Source organism: Alexandromys fortis, unplaced genomic scaffold (genome assembly GCF_014885135.2).
Source record: "Alexandromys fortis isolate MF-2015 unplaced genomic scaffold, M_Fortis_MF-2015_v1.1 scaffold_36, whole genome shotgun sequence".
NCBI classification, from domain to species: Eukaryota; Metazoa; Chordata; class Mammalia; order Rodentia; family Cricetidae; genus Alexandromys; species Alexandromys fortis.
In genome coordinates, this window is record NW_026067915.1 from 4,960,392 (window position 1) to 4,974,417 (window position 14,026).

A 14,026-nucleotide genomic window follows, 5' to 3' on the forward strand; every position below is an offset into this window, starting at 1 on the left:
AACTCCAAGCATGTACCACCACACCTGGCTGGCTTTCTTCATCTTCCTTCTTCCCTCCCTTCCTTTTTTATTTTCTTTTCATGTAGATTCTGGGGATCGTGCTTAGGTCCCCCTGATGGCCCGGCAAGCCCTTTACTATCTGTGCCATTTCCCAGACTCTGACTTTATTTTTTAGTTAACTTTTATTCAGTAAAAGCTTCTGTTTTAGCTCTTCCCTTGGTTTGCCAGTGGATTTTCTACTTGGTTTTGTCTCTCTGAGTTGGGCAAAGCAAATATGTCATGTGTTTAATACTTGTGAAATACTTTTTTGAATATCAAGAAAGCAGAAATAGATTTTTGCCCTAAAGAAAGTTGTGGTCATTTTTGAGAGACCCATTCATGAATCACATATAAACGAAGCTGAGAAATGGGCTATTTCCCTGAGTGTATTTACCTGTTTGTAAATTGTTCATTGTTCATTGTTCATCCCAAGAACTGTACGTCCAAGGCATAGAGATTGACATGCCTTTGCTTGGATGGGAAAAACTCTTTAGGCAAGAAATAACATAGAGTGCTAAGAACAAGATGGTGACTCTTGCCCTCAAATACAAGTGAGACCAGCTATGTATGGGCTGCATTCCTTATTTATCCTTTGAGGGTAGGATGGGGAGAGTCAGAGTATATTCGCTATGTATTGTGTCGCAGGCTAAGTGAGCTGTGGACATTCTCTTTTTTAACTCTGCAAACCTCACAAGACATAGGTCTTATCCTCATTTTGCAGATGAGGGCTCTGAGGTTTACACTGACCCGATAATACACAGGTAAGTACTTAGACATAATATAAACCTCAGTCAGTGAGACCCCAGAGTTGAAGACCTTTGCTGTGTTGTGCTAAATTGAGCAGACATACACTGGGCAATGGAGAGAGAGGAACAGCTCATAATGTGATCTTCTTTGTAGAGGACTCTGAAAATAGGTAGATTTTGTTTGCTCTTAATTCTCTGAGCAATACAAAGTCTGATCGTTTTAAAATACCTGTACATTTAAAATACTCTGTGGGTGTAGGAAAGGATGTTAAATGGGACAATTTCTGTCTAGCCTCCAGGTCCCCTTTTCAGAGAGAAACTGTGTGTGTGTTTGTCTGTCTGTCTGTCTGTATGTATGTATGTCTGGTCTCTCTCTCTGTATATGTGTGTCTGTCTGTCTGTCTGTGTGTGTGTGTGGTCTCTCTCTTTCTCTGTGTGTGTATATGTGTGTGTGTGTGTGTGTGTGTGGTTTGTACGCACCTCGTTACTACATGAGAACCATTCTTGACAGCTATACCAGCATTTATATTTCTTGTCTGATAAAGGCCTAGGCCGGTAAAATGGAGCTGGGGGAAAGAAACTTAAGTGTTCAGGATTTTAGGCTTTCAGAAGTGTTTCAGGCTTCGGGAATTTCAGCTGGCGAATGTTTTGTTAAGTGTTTAGGAGTGAAGTGGTCTTTGGCACAGGAGAACTTGTTTTAGAGTCACTGGCTCCCACATTTTATCTTTACTTCTGCTACTTTCTCATTTGTCATTCAGATATCCACCTGGACCAATCAGTACCAGGCTGCGGCCCATCAGGACATCCCGGCCATGGACCAGCTCTCCAAGTGGCTAATGAAGAACTTGCCAGATAGTGACAGTGAGGAGAGCCTGATTCATGGAGACTTCAAGCTGGATAATATAGTTTTCCACCCCAAAGAGGTAGTCAGCTGTGTTTGTGATGTGTTGCTTAGGTCTGACCTGAGTCTCCAGAAGGAAAATGTCCCCCACCCACCCCTCAGAGTGCTAAAGGAGCCCAGATCAGTCTGTTTTTCCCCACAGCACAGATTGTCTCCAACTTAAAGCCTCTGAAAATGAGTCCAGCAGATTTTATAGCATAGGATCCTGTCTGCTTTGGGGACTGGTCCTAATCTTAGCCAGTATCACAGCCATCACTTAAGCCAGACTTGGAAGTTGCTGTGTGTCACTCTTGTCAAAGATTTCGGTCTACTGAAAATGCTTGGCTTGCTCACATTCTAGCCCTTCCTTCTAGTTCCCTAACATTGCTTTGAGTTCTTCTGTCCTGTGTCATGAGAATCTTTTATTTGTTTAGTATAAACTCAGGGAGAAATCCCAGGAGCCCCCTTGGGGCTTGCATCAAGGAGTTACGTGAGATTAACCTACCCTTTCTCTGTGTAAATACACACAGTGCTGCTTTGGGTAGAACCCAAACAAATGAGTATTTATAGTTTCCCAAGTCTTACTTCTTAGAGGAGGATTTTCTAAGCTGATTAATTTTCTCGGTGTTAAGTGTTTGTAGGACTTGTATTGCACATGTCCAGGGTTTCTTACTTCATAGCCCTTCCCTTTAGGAAGAGTACAAAGAGAAAATACTATATAAATTGCATGACAGGCATAATTAAAAATAGAACTACATTAACTGACTTTTATAAACACATATAAGCACATTTTCCAGCAGGACAGTTAAGTTTTCCTCGAGAAACCAGCTTGGATGTGGTTTTATAGCCCCTATCTTACAGGAGGGATATAACCTGATAGCTAATAGAAGCTGAAGTAGCCTAGTTTGAAAATAAATTTAGGATACCTGATCTACTGGGCATTGTTGCTAAGCAGCACAGTCCACTCTAGAATGTCCGTTGCTTACCTGTGTGTGTCTGCCTGACTGCCCAGCATGACGAGAAAGTGCAATGCCTCGGATTGCTAGCAGGAAAGATGAAAACAGTGTGGTTTATACCGAGTATAAATGATCTCCGTGCCACCTTACAGTCAGAAAACCGTTGTCTAACCATCAAATGTAGTGTGTGTGTGTGTGTGTGTGTGTGTGTCTTAGGCACATACCAGACTTTTCCAAGGAGGTTAGGGAAAAAGACGCTCACATGCTCTCTTGATGGTTTCCTTCAAACCTTTTCCTTAGTCTTACTTTGCAGTCTCTATTCCTTCTCTCATTCTTTTTTTTTTAAGGATAAACACAATAAACGCACGCCTGGTTTTATAAGTTTATTATTTTTTTTTAAATATTTATTATGTATACAATATTCTGTGTGTATTCCTGCAGGCCAGAAGAGGGCACCAGACCCCTTTACAGATGGTTGTGAGCCACCATGTGGTTGCTGGGAATTGAACTCAGGACCTTTGGAAGAGCAGGCAATGCTCTTAACCTCTGAGCCATCTCTCCAGCCCCCTTCTCTCATTCTTGATGGTTTTCTTCTAACCCATTTTAACTCTTTGTAATTCTATCTCTATTTTTTCCCTTACAGCTTATATACCCAGAAAAATCTTTCAGGCAATATAAAAATTACAATGTGGTTACGCTCTGCTTTTCAAGTGAATGATTTCAAGTAAAACCAGCATGTCTTCCATGTCCCTTGCATGATTAAACATTACATATTACATTATGTATTACAGGTGAAAAACCAATTATTCCAAGAACCCTGGTGCATCCATACCCAAGCAACTTGTTACAGATTAACTGTGGGGGCAAGCAAGATGTTCTTGTCAGGTATTTTATTGACAGGTTGCACTTTGCAGTTACAAAGAAAGGGCCAATTACTTTATAATGTTTTATTATCTTGAAAGGTAATCTTATAAGGAATCTTAAAGGAATCACACACCTAAACTTTTATATATGAAAAAGAATCAGTCATCTCTACTTTAAATCTTTGCGGTACACACCAACTCATCAATATCTTTTTATATCAGAAGATTGAGGGCAGAAATAGATATAGGGAAATAATTTTCATCTTTGGTCATCAGCCAATCCTAGCACGGAAAGTACATCAGCTAGAAACAATTTAGCTACTTTATGTCTTTGACCTCAGCTGTGTCCTTGTGAACTTTAGATTGTTTTCTAAGGTTTCTCATCTCAAAGCTATTATCACAGCATCTGACCCAGTCTGAAGTGATTTTAAAACTTTGTTTCAGCTGATGATTCACACTGAGCCTGTGGCTGCATCTCTCAGCATTAAGAGAATTAGGGCCAGCCTGGCTCCTGGGGCTCAGTTGTTTTTCTCAATCATTAACTCGAGCTACAGTCTATGCAGCTTCTTAGGTGAAACTCACAGGCTCTGGCTGTGTAGCATTTCCTTGTATTTGTTTTTATTCTTTAAAACTTTCATTATTTAAAAATAAGCTAACATTATTATCAATTAGACAGTACAGCTTAGCGAGGAACCATCCTCGTGACAATCAATAGGTAAAAATGCCCATTAAAATGGGATTTCCCGTGAGATAAACACAGTACATTACAGGCAGTGGGGGGTCTCCTCACTCACACTGTGTCAGATACCAGAGAAAGATTACAGTTACAAACGTGTAAAGGCACAGCAGAAGCAAAAGACATTCCCGGGGTCTGTGGTGTTGGAGGCCTTGTCTAGCCAAGATCGACCTATCAGAGTTTCTTCCTGGTGGGCTGACACCTTGAACTTCAGTTACCATCTGCAGCTCCTCTGACACAGCCACCAACGTGTGTGTGTGTGTGTGTGTGTGTGTAACTTTTTATCAATAGCACTAATTTCTGATATTAACTTTGACAGTTTCCCACCTTAAGCTTAGGAAATAAAGCAATGCTAATTTTGTTCTGGAGAAGTATAACAGCTTATCCCCTAAATCATCAGAATCTGATCTGTCTTTAATATATATTATTTGATTTATTGATATTTTAGAGCCTGTCTTTCAGTATGCAAGTGTCCTCTATGTTCTGTAACCCTAGGGACTTTTAGTTTTCATTTAAGGCATGCAAGAAAACAATGTTTTTGACTAAGATACTTAAATTTTAGAGTTAGTCCTAACATACTAAGTCTGATAGTAAATTATAGCAAATACTAGATTGTTTTCTGCTTCTGTCATTAATCTCTGACTTTAAACCCATTTATTAAAGACACAAAACACCAAACAGGCATCATCTGTCTTCAGAGCAATGAATCAAATTGTCTGGCAAGGGTTTGTTTTTAAAAAGAATGCAATGGGGATCTGCAGGGATGACTGGGCAATTTCTGCACTGTGGCTGCTCTCCCAGAAGACCTGAGCTCAGTTCCCAGCACCCACTTAGGGAAGCCTCCAACCATCTATAATTCCACTTTCAAGGGAGCCAATATCTTCTTCTGGCATCTGTGGGCCCTGCAAACAGGGCACACACATACGTATACACACACACACACACACACACACACTTAAATAAATAAATATAAAAAAAAATCTTGTTTTTTAAAAAAGAAAGCAGATGCAGATTTCATTTGTTAAACTGCAATCCTAATTTGTTAATGTGTATCATTTCCTTTGAATGTTTTCAGGTTATATGGTAGTTAGTAAAAAATTTTCTCTATCTTATACATAGTAATATCATAATCATTAGTTAAACTGAATTTAATCAACTTCTGCCACTAGTAAATAGTGTTACTAATTCTTCGTGGAAGTAACATATGGTGGCAGAATTCAAGTCAGTGAGCACTCCCTCGTTACAACTCTGCTCTGATGCATTCACAGGAAGGAAATAGGCGCAGAAAACACAGGCGGAGAGAAAAATAACTGAGAAGCAGCACCTGACACAAACTTCCCGGCATGCACTAAAAATGTTGGAATGGGGGGGGGGAGGTGGTTATAAGAGACCCTTAATGGCACTGTAACCGTTCTGTAAGGTTTAAGGTTTGTTTTTAAACTAGTGTTATGTTTTTGTCATTAGAATACTGTGATTGGGAAATAAAAGAGAAACAGTTTTTGGTGATGCACCTCCCAGGAATGTGTGGGGTAGGTCAGAACAAGCTCATTACTCAGCCTTGCACGCACTCTGCTTACTCTGTGCAAGGAGGCACAGTAAAGAAACTGCCAACATGACTTATGTTATTAGGGGAAGGTTTCTATTGTGAATAAGAGAGAGAAAATATCCAGAGGCAATTGAGAAAATCCAGAGCGGAGAGAAAGAAATCGTCTGGGCCCCTATAGCATTATAGACTTAGGAGCTTGACCAGCAAACAGGCATGTCTCACAGTCCTGCGCTGAGGAACCCAAGATTAAGATGCAGCATCCTCTGGACTTGCACTTGGCCTTCTTCCCAGGTCCTCACATTGCCCCAGGGGTGGGTGGAGAAGGATAAAGAGAACTTCATTTTCTTCTGTGTAGGCTGAGCCCATCAGGAAGGCCTGTGACCCTAACTAGTAATGCCAGCCCCTGGGGGTAGACTTTAAGCCTGTGACGCTGAGGGTTCACGGACAAGCAGTCAGTTCGTGGCAGTGGTGAAATCTGATTTCCACCTTAGACCTTCAAACTTAATGCTGCGTGGGCCCCCACCCCCTGCAGCTTCTCATGTAACTAATCAGCTTCAGCGATCTGAAACAGAAACACCCTGTTATCATGCATACCTTACTCTCTACTCTTTTATTTCTTGTTTGTTTGAGAGAGGGCATTGAAATGTAGCCCAGGTTAGCCTCACACTCTTTCTTTGGACTGCCAGCTCCCAAGTAATGATATGGAGACTTTTTATTAATTATAAAATCTTGGCCTTAGCTTAGGCTTTTTCTCAACAAGCACTTCTAACTTAAATTAACCAGTTTCTCTTTATCTGCCTTTTGCCTTGGGGCTTATTGCATTTCTTACTTCTGTATATCTTACCTTCACTGCTTCTCAATGGCTGGCTGGCTGGCTGGCTCCTTGTCCCGTGCGTGTGTCCCTCCTCCTCCTCTCCTCCTCCTCTCATTCTTCTTCCCTCTCAAGACTAGATTTCTCTTCCAATTTATTCTCTGTCCGCCAGCCCTGCCAATCCTTCTCCTGCCTAGCTATTGGCCCCTCAGCTCTTACTAGACCAATCAGGTGCTTTAGGCAGGCAAGGTGAAACAGATGCAACACCTCTTTACAAAATTAAACCCACATCCTTTCATTGTTAAACTAATGCAGCAGAAACTAAAGTAACACACCTTTACACAATTAAAGTAATATTCTCTAACAAACAAGTGTAACAACTCTTTGCCCAGTAAAATAATATTCCACAACATATGTCTGTATGACACATCTGTGCCTGGTACTCATGGAGATCAAAAAATGGTATGGGGTCCCCTGGGACTAGAGTTAAAACTGGTTGTGACCTGCCCTGTGGATGCTGGGAACCAAACCCAGGTCCTCTGGAAGGGCTGCTCGTGCTCTTACCTGCTGAGCCACCTTCCCGTAGCTCTTTCTACCTCCTTTGAGATGCTGCAGAATTAATTGCCCCTTCTTCAGACTCTGTGATTCCCAGACGACTTCATTTGACTTTTTACCATGGAGGGGCAATGGTCACAATCTGTTATTTCAAAAACTGTTGGCTTTAGAATTTAGTTAATTAAAATACAGAGACTGGAGGTATGTGTGAAAATTAGAACATTTCCTGAGTATAGGATACTAAATATTTAAACCTTTCATTTATTTTTCTCTGCCTAATATCACCTGGGCTATAACTTTATATCTTAATCAAATAAGACTTTTTTTTCAGTGCCTCTAGTTTAAACCTAGATCCAGGCAAGCTCGTTACCAATAACCTGTTTCTCATTTCTTTACTATTTTTTTTTTGAGACAGTATCTTTACTTTGTCACCTAGGCTCTGATTCAACCATAGATCTGTGTGATGCAGTAGCCCGCAACACTACAATGATGTGTCTACGTCTTTCCAAAGAATCAAGGGAATAAAGCCACACACACAGGTACTTGGAGGCTTGGAGCCCCTGATTCACACTGCTGTTTCATCCGGCAGTGGATCATTTGCCTAAGTCATTGTTACAGTCCCTCAGCCTGCCACAGAATAGCATGTGAGCCGACCCTTTCAGAATACAAGTCACATGACATCATAGAATCTGTGAGGTGACCCTTTCAGAATACAAGTCACATGACATCATAGAATCTGTGAGATGACCCTTTCAGAATACAAGTCACATGACATCATAGAATCCTCTTAATTGAGGTGTCACTCTCTACTCTTCACCCCCAATCTCGGTCCGTCCTCCCTCCCTCCCCAGACAGAGTTACAGTCCTGGCTATACTGAAACTCAGTCTGTAGATCAGACTGGCCTTGAACTCACAGAGTTGAACTCACCTGCCTCTGCTTCCCAAGTGCTGGGATTAAAGGTGTGCGCTACCACCGCTTGGCCAACCTCAGTCCTTTTAAGTAGGCCATTGCTAGTAGCTTGGTGCATATCATTTCAAGTCGAAAGTTTATTTGGCAACCTTTAACATTTTTTAAAACTATATTTTCTTATCTTGTGGTGAGCTTGGGGCACACATGCCACTGTGTGTGTGTGTGTGTGTGTGTGTGTGTGTGTGTGTGTAGGTCAGAAGACAATTTGGGAGTGACAGCTCTTTCCTGATTAGTTTATATAACTTACTTTAAAATATGATTGCTGTAATGATATATTTATTTTATAGCTAGATTCATCAGCAGAGCAAATACTTCCTTATACATTCTTTTTTATTTAAAAACAATATTTTTTCAGTTTACATACCAATCCTAGTTCCCCCTTCCTCCCCTCCTCCCACTCCCCACATTTTCCATCCCCACCCCCCAGCCACTCCTCAAAGAGGGTAAGGCCTCCCATGGGAAGTCAACAAAGTCTGACTCATCACTTTGAGGCAGGATCAAGGCCCTCCCCCTATATCTAGTCTGAGCAAAGTATCCCTCCAAAGAGAATGGGCTCCAGAAAGCCAGTTCATGCACTAGGGATAAATCTTGTTTGCTTAGGGTCTTAGCTGGAGTCAGCCTTATAGATTCCTGGGAATTTCTCTAGGGCCAGGTTTCTGCTAACCGTATAATGGCTCCCACAATTAAGCTATCTCTTTCTTGGCTCTCACCTCTGTCCTTCCTCCATCTCGACTATCCCATTCCCTCAAGTTCTCCTCAACCTTCCTCTTTCCCTTCCCCACCCCCACCCCCATACTCCCAATTTTGTCAAGGGCATTCAAATTGGAAAAGAAGAAGCCAAATTTTTATTATTTGTAGATAATATGATAATGTATACAAGTGACCCCAAAAGCTCTACCAGAGAACTCCTACAACTGATAAATACCTTCAGTGATGTGGCAGGATATAAGATCAACTCAAAAAAATCAGTAGCCCTCCTTGCTTTTGGTAGGATTGCCATTTTTACTATATTGATCCTTCCTATCCAAGAGTATGGGAGATCCTTTCAATTTCTGATATCTTCTTCAATTTCTTTCTTCAGAGACTTAAAGTTCTTGTCAAAAGGTCTTTCACTTCCTTGGTTAGTGTTACCCCAAGATATTTTATGTTATTTGTGGCTATCGTGAAAGGTGATATTTCTCTGATTTCACTCTCAGCTTCTTTATCATTTGTGTATAGGAGGGCAACTGATTTTTTTTTTGAGTTGAATTTGAATCCCCTTGATCTCCTTTTGTTGTCTTATTGCTATTGCCAAAGCTTCAAGAACTATGTTGAAGAGATATGGAGAGAGTGGGCAGCCTTGTCTCGTTCCTGATTTTAGTGGATTCTCTTTGAGTTTCTCTCCATTTAATTTAATGTTGGTTGTCGGCTTACTGTATATTACTTTTATTATATTTTGATATGCTCCTTGTATCCCTGATCTGTCCAGGACTTTTATCATGAAGGGGTACTGAATTTTGTCAAATGCTTTTTCAGCATCTAATAAAATGATCATATTTTTTTCTTTAAGTTTATTTATATGATGGATTTTTTATGATGGATATTTATATGATAGGTTTTTGTATGTTGAACCAGCCCTGCATCTCTGGAATGAAGCTGACTTGATCATGGTAGATAACTTTTTGATGTGTTCTTGGATTTGGTCTGCCAGTATTTTATTGAGTATTTTTGCATCCATGTTCATGAGTGAGATTGGTCTGTAATTCTCTTTCTTAGTTGAGTCCTTGTGTGGTTTTGGTATCAGGGTAACTATAGCCTCATCAAAAGAGTTTGGCAATGTTCCTTTTGTTTCTATTATGTGGAACACTTTGAGGAGTATACGCATTAGCTCTTCTTGAAAGTTCTGGTAGAATTCTGCACTAAAACCATCTGGCCCTGGGCTGTTTTTGGTTGGGAGGTTTTTGATGACAGCTTCTATTTCCTTGCAGTTTATAGGTTTATTTAAATTACTCACCTGGTCTTGATTTAATTTTAGTATGTGATATCTATCGAAAAAATTGTCCATTTCTTTTACATTTTCCAATTTTGTGGAGTACAGGTTTTTTTGTAGTATGACTTAATGGTTCTCTGAATTTCCTTAGTGTCTATTGTTATGCCCCTTTGTCATATAATAATCAAAACACAAAACATATGCAATAAAGAAAGAATATTAAGAGCTGCAAAGGAAAAAGGCCACCTGTTTGACTGTTTTTTCTTGGTTTTCTTTAAGGGATTTATTAATTTCCTCCAATTTTATTTGTCTGTCTTTTCCTCCATTTCTTTAAGGGAGTATTTCATTTCCTCTTTAAAGGTCTCCATCATTTTCATAAAGTTACGTTTAAAGTCATTTTCTTCGCTTCTTCTGGATTAGGATGATCAAGTCTTCCTGTTGTGTGACCACTGGGTTCTATTGTTATCATGTTGCTTTTTAGGTTGTTGGAGGAATTCTTTTTTTTTTTTTTTTTTTTTGTNTTTTTTTGAGACAGGGTTTCTCTGTGGCTTTGGAGCCTGTCCAGGAACTAGCTCTGTAGACCAGGCTGGTCTTGAACTCACAGAGATCCGCCTGCCTCTGCCTCCCGAGTGCTGGGATTAAAGGTGTGCGCCACCATCGCCCGGCTGTTGGAGGAATTCTTGCATTGTTACCTACCCATCTTTTCCTTCAAATGAGGCCAGCAGTGTCTTTGCATCTTGTTCCAATCTTTCCAGTGGCTGTCTGAGTGTTCGGGAGTTTTTCTTGGTCTGCCCTGTACTGTCAATGTCTGTCTCAGGACGCCTCTGAGGTCTCTATAAGCCTGCTCTCTTGGTCTTCTTTCCTGGTTCATTCTCTGGGTGCTCTCTCTTGGTCCCCTCAGTGTTGTAGCAAGCTCTTTGTTCCCTCAGTATTGGAGCAAGCTCTCAGCTCTTAGGCAGGGTGTTGCTAGTAGCTTGGGAAGCGGGGGTCCAGTGGATAAGGTTGGGTTTTGGGGAAATCCTACTCACAAGAAACTCCCTGCTGGCTGGCTAGAAAAGCCAAGGGAGTTGGGGGAGGGGCCTGGGGTTTGACCCACTGTGGAGGTCCTAGAGAGTGGGGTATCCCACTGTGTGGCTGTTCACTCACCTCTTAAATCCCCTCAGTATTGGAACAAGCTATGTTTCGGAGTTCCACCGAGGTTGCAGGTGGATAGGCGAGTTTGGGGGCAGGGTTGGGCTAGTAGTTTGTAGGGGCCCCACGCACTAATTATTAAAATATAATTAATCATTAGAATGTCTTCTTTACCACAAATCCTCCAGCTAAAAGGTTTCAGCAATGCTGCGTCTGTCTCTTGGAGGAGATGTCAGGGCAGAGCGCGGGAGGACGGGCAGCCCCCAGTAGAACCAGAGGCCTTGGCTCCAGACGATTGCGACTGGCTGGCTTTCATAAATGAGATGTGCCACCGTGGGAAAGGACTAAACTATGGCCTCATGTTGCACGTTGATGGAAATGCGATTGTTGAATGTTCTATGTCCTCTGCCTCCTTGCTCTGTTTGCTTTCACTGCGATGTGTCAGAGGCCTGTGTGCATCTTGTTGCAGAGTCGGGTCATCGCAGTGCTGGACTGGGAGCTTTCGACCTTCGGCCACCCTTTGACGGACTTAGCCTATCTGTCCTTGTTTTACTTTTGGCCCAGGACACTGCCCATGCCAAACGGAGGCTTTCACATTCAAGAGAACACAGGTACAGAGGAACAGCTTCCTAAACTGCTTTTCATATTAATCCTCTTTATTACTGTCGGAGTTGAAAGACCTAAGTTTCTTGCAGTTTTATGAGCATTTTGCGCCTTAAAACTGTCTCTAATTCATCTCGCTGGTTTTCTGAACCCAACATTTCACTTTTCATAATTTATGACAATACACATTTTTGTATGCTATTTAGGGAATCAGTATTAAGAGCAGGCTTATTGGTGACTGTGTTTGCATTACAAGCCATATTGTATCTTCTGTGCTATCTTATGCCATTCTGAAGAGTTCACTGGCATTGTTTTTAAAGTTTATGCTGTGTGCTCTTTTTTATAGGAATACCATGGATGGAAGAACTGATTTCAATATATTGCCGTTGCAGGGGAATTGATCCTAATCTTCCTAACTGGAATTTCTTTATGGCCCTTTCTTTTTTCAGATTGGCTGGAATCGCGCAGGTAATTATTTGAAGCAAGTGTTTAACCATTTCTTACTGATGAACTGTGAACAATGTTTTCTGGTTCTGGTTCTTAGGCCACTGTGCTCTTCCAAAAAGACACGAGTCAGATATGAGTAACATCTAAATTTAGAATTACAAAAAAGGTGTCAGTGGGAAGAAAATTTGAGGCTCACCTGGGCCGTGGCTTTTTTGTAAGAGCAAACATGAGGGACAATGAAAGAAGTCTTATGATGATACTCTAGGGAGAAGCACATGGGAGCAAGGGCCATTGTGAGTGTCTGCTTTTTGGCAGTGGCTGAGGTCGTTTTCAAACTTGGTTTGAGTTATCAGTGACACACCTGCCTAGATTAGTGTCAGAACGACGTGATACATGTGTGACTCAACTCTGAGGCACACGGTCACCGCTGCATGTGAGTTCGCAGGCTTCGTGGCCTGGTTGACATCTCTGGCTCAGTGGGTTTAGCTCACCGTGTGGAGGAGAAGCTGGAAAGACTGACTGGATGGTTGAGGCCATTTCCAATAGATTTTTATTGTCCTTGTAGGGAGTCTATAGTAGATTCCTCTTGGGAAACAATTCATCTGAGGATAGCTTTCTGATGGCCAATATTGTGCAGCCCCTGGCAGAAACCGGATTACAACTCTCAAAAAGGTAAGGAAACCAGAGTCTTTTGGTAACTCAGTTCATAGCTCTGTTAGCTAGGTCTCATACATTCCCAGAAAACCAGGAGACAGCCTGGGGATTTCATTCTTTACTTAAATAGTTACTGGATATGGGAAGGTTAAAACTTTAAGGAAATGGAAAATTATATCTCTTCCCAGACTAGAGCTGCTGTTGCCAATCAGAAGAATGTTCTAATAAATCCCTGTATACCTAAAATTAAACTGACCTAGAAATATAAATAAAATGCCCATACTTGTGATGAAGTGTATTCTTTGCCAAATTGGATGTATAACCTTTTAAGTATGTAGATGCACATGTTTCCTTATAATATTTGTTACTTATGTGTAGCTATTTAAATGATATTATTAGATTATTTATTAACTTAACAATACTACTTTTCCTTTAACATTTTGCAAGTGTCTGTGAAACTATGTCTCTACGAGGGCAGCATTTCTGAAGAGTCTAACACTCTTTTCCAGTCATATACCTGTCTCTCCTATAATGTATGTGCAATGCTACCCCCAGGAGCATTTCCTCGACACCCTTACCCTGACACAACATCGGGGCAGTTATTCTTCACAACTCATTTCTAGACTGCTCTGTGTGATTTTCCAATAGAATAAGGGACTAGTTGTATTTCTTTTCTTCCCCCTCATCTTCAGAATGAGTGTGGAGAATGGTTGTCAGATTTCTGCACACCTTCCTTTCTCCTTTGTGGTTGTGACAGCTGATGTCACTGAAACTAGCACTGTTTGAGGCTTGTGAAGCTTGTGTTTTCCCAAGTAGCTCATTAAGCATCCAAGCTTAGTGTTCAGAATAAAGCAGTTCTATGTTTACTCCATTCTCCAAACAAAACAAGAAAAAGTCCGAGGCTGTAGCGCAGCAGTAGAGCAATTGCCTAGCATTTACAAGGCTCCGGGTTTGCTCCCTTGAGCTGCAGATAGTAACAAGGCAGAATTCAACAACAATAAACCCAAGCCTCCCAGATAAGGCAGCTTCTCCTAAGGATATTTTTGGTTAGCTGGGGAGATTTTGCCTTGTTTTAAGAAACATATAATAATGCCTTTGGTCATCTTTGTAACCTCCTGGG

At 41.2% G+C, this 14,026-nt stretch overlaps 1 protein-coding gene across 1 annotated transcript in view; it reads left to right on the forward strand.

Moving 5' to 3' along the window:
- The window catches only part of Acad11 (acyl-CoA dehydrogenase family member 11), a 72,269-nt gene that overhangs the window by 10,534 nt on the left and 47,709 nt on the right, over positions 1-14,026 (forward strand). Inside the window, exons 5-8 of the mRNA XM_050139519.1 lie at positions 1,544-1,708; positions 11,672-11,813; positions 12,152-12,273; positions 12,818-12,924. Of these exons, the coding sequence (XP_049995476.1) occupies positions 1,544-1,708; positions 11,672-11,813; positions 12,152-12,273; positions 12,818-12,924 (536 nt within the window). The remainder of the gene's footprint in view (positions 1-1,543; positions 1,709-11,671; positions 11,814-12,151; positions 12,274-12,817; positions 12,925-14,026) is intronic.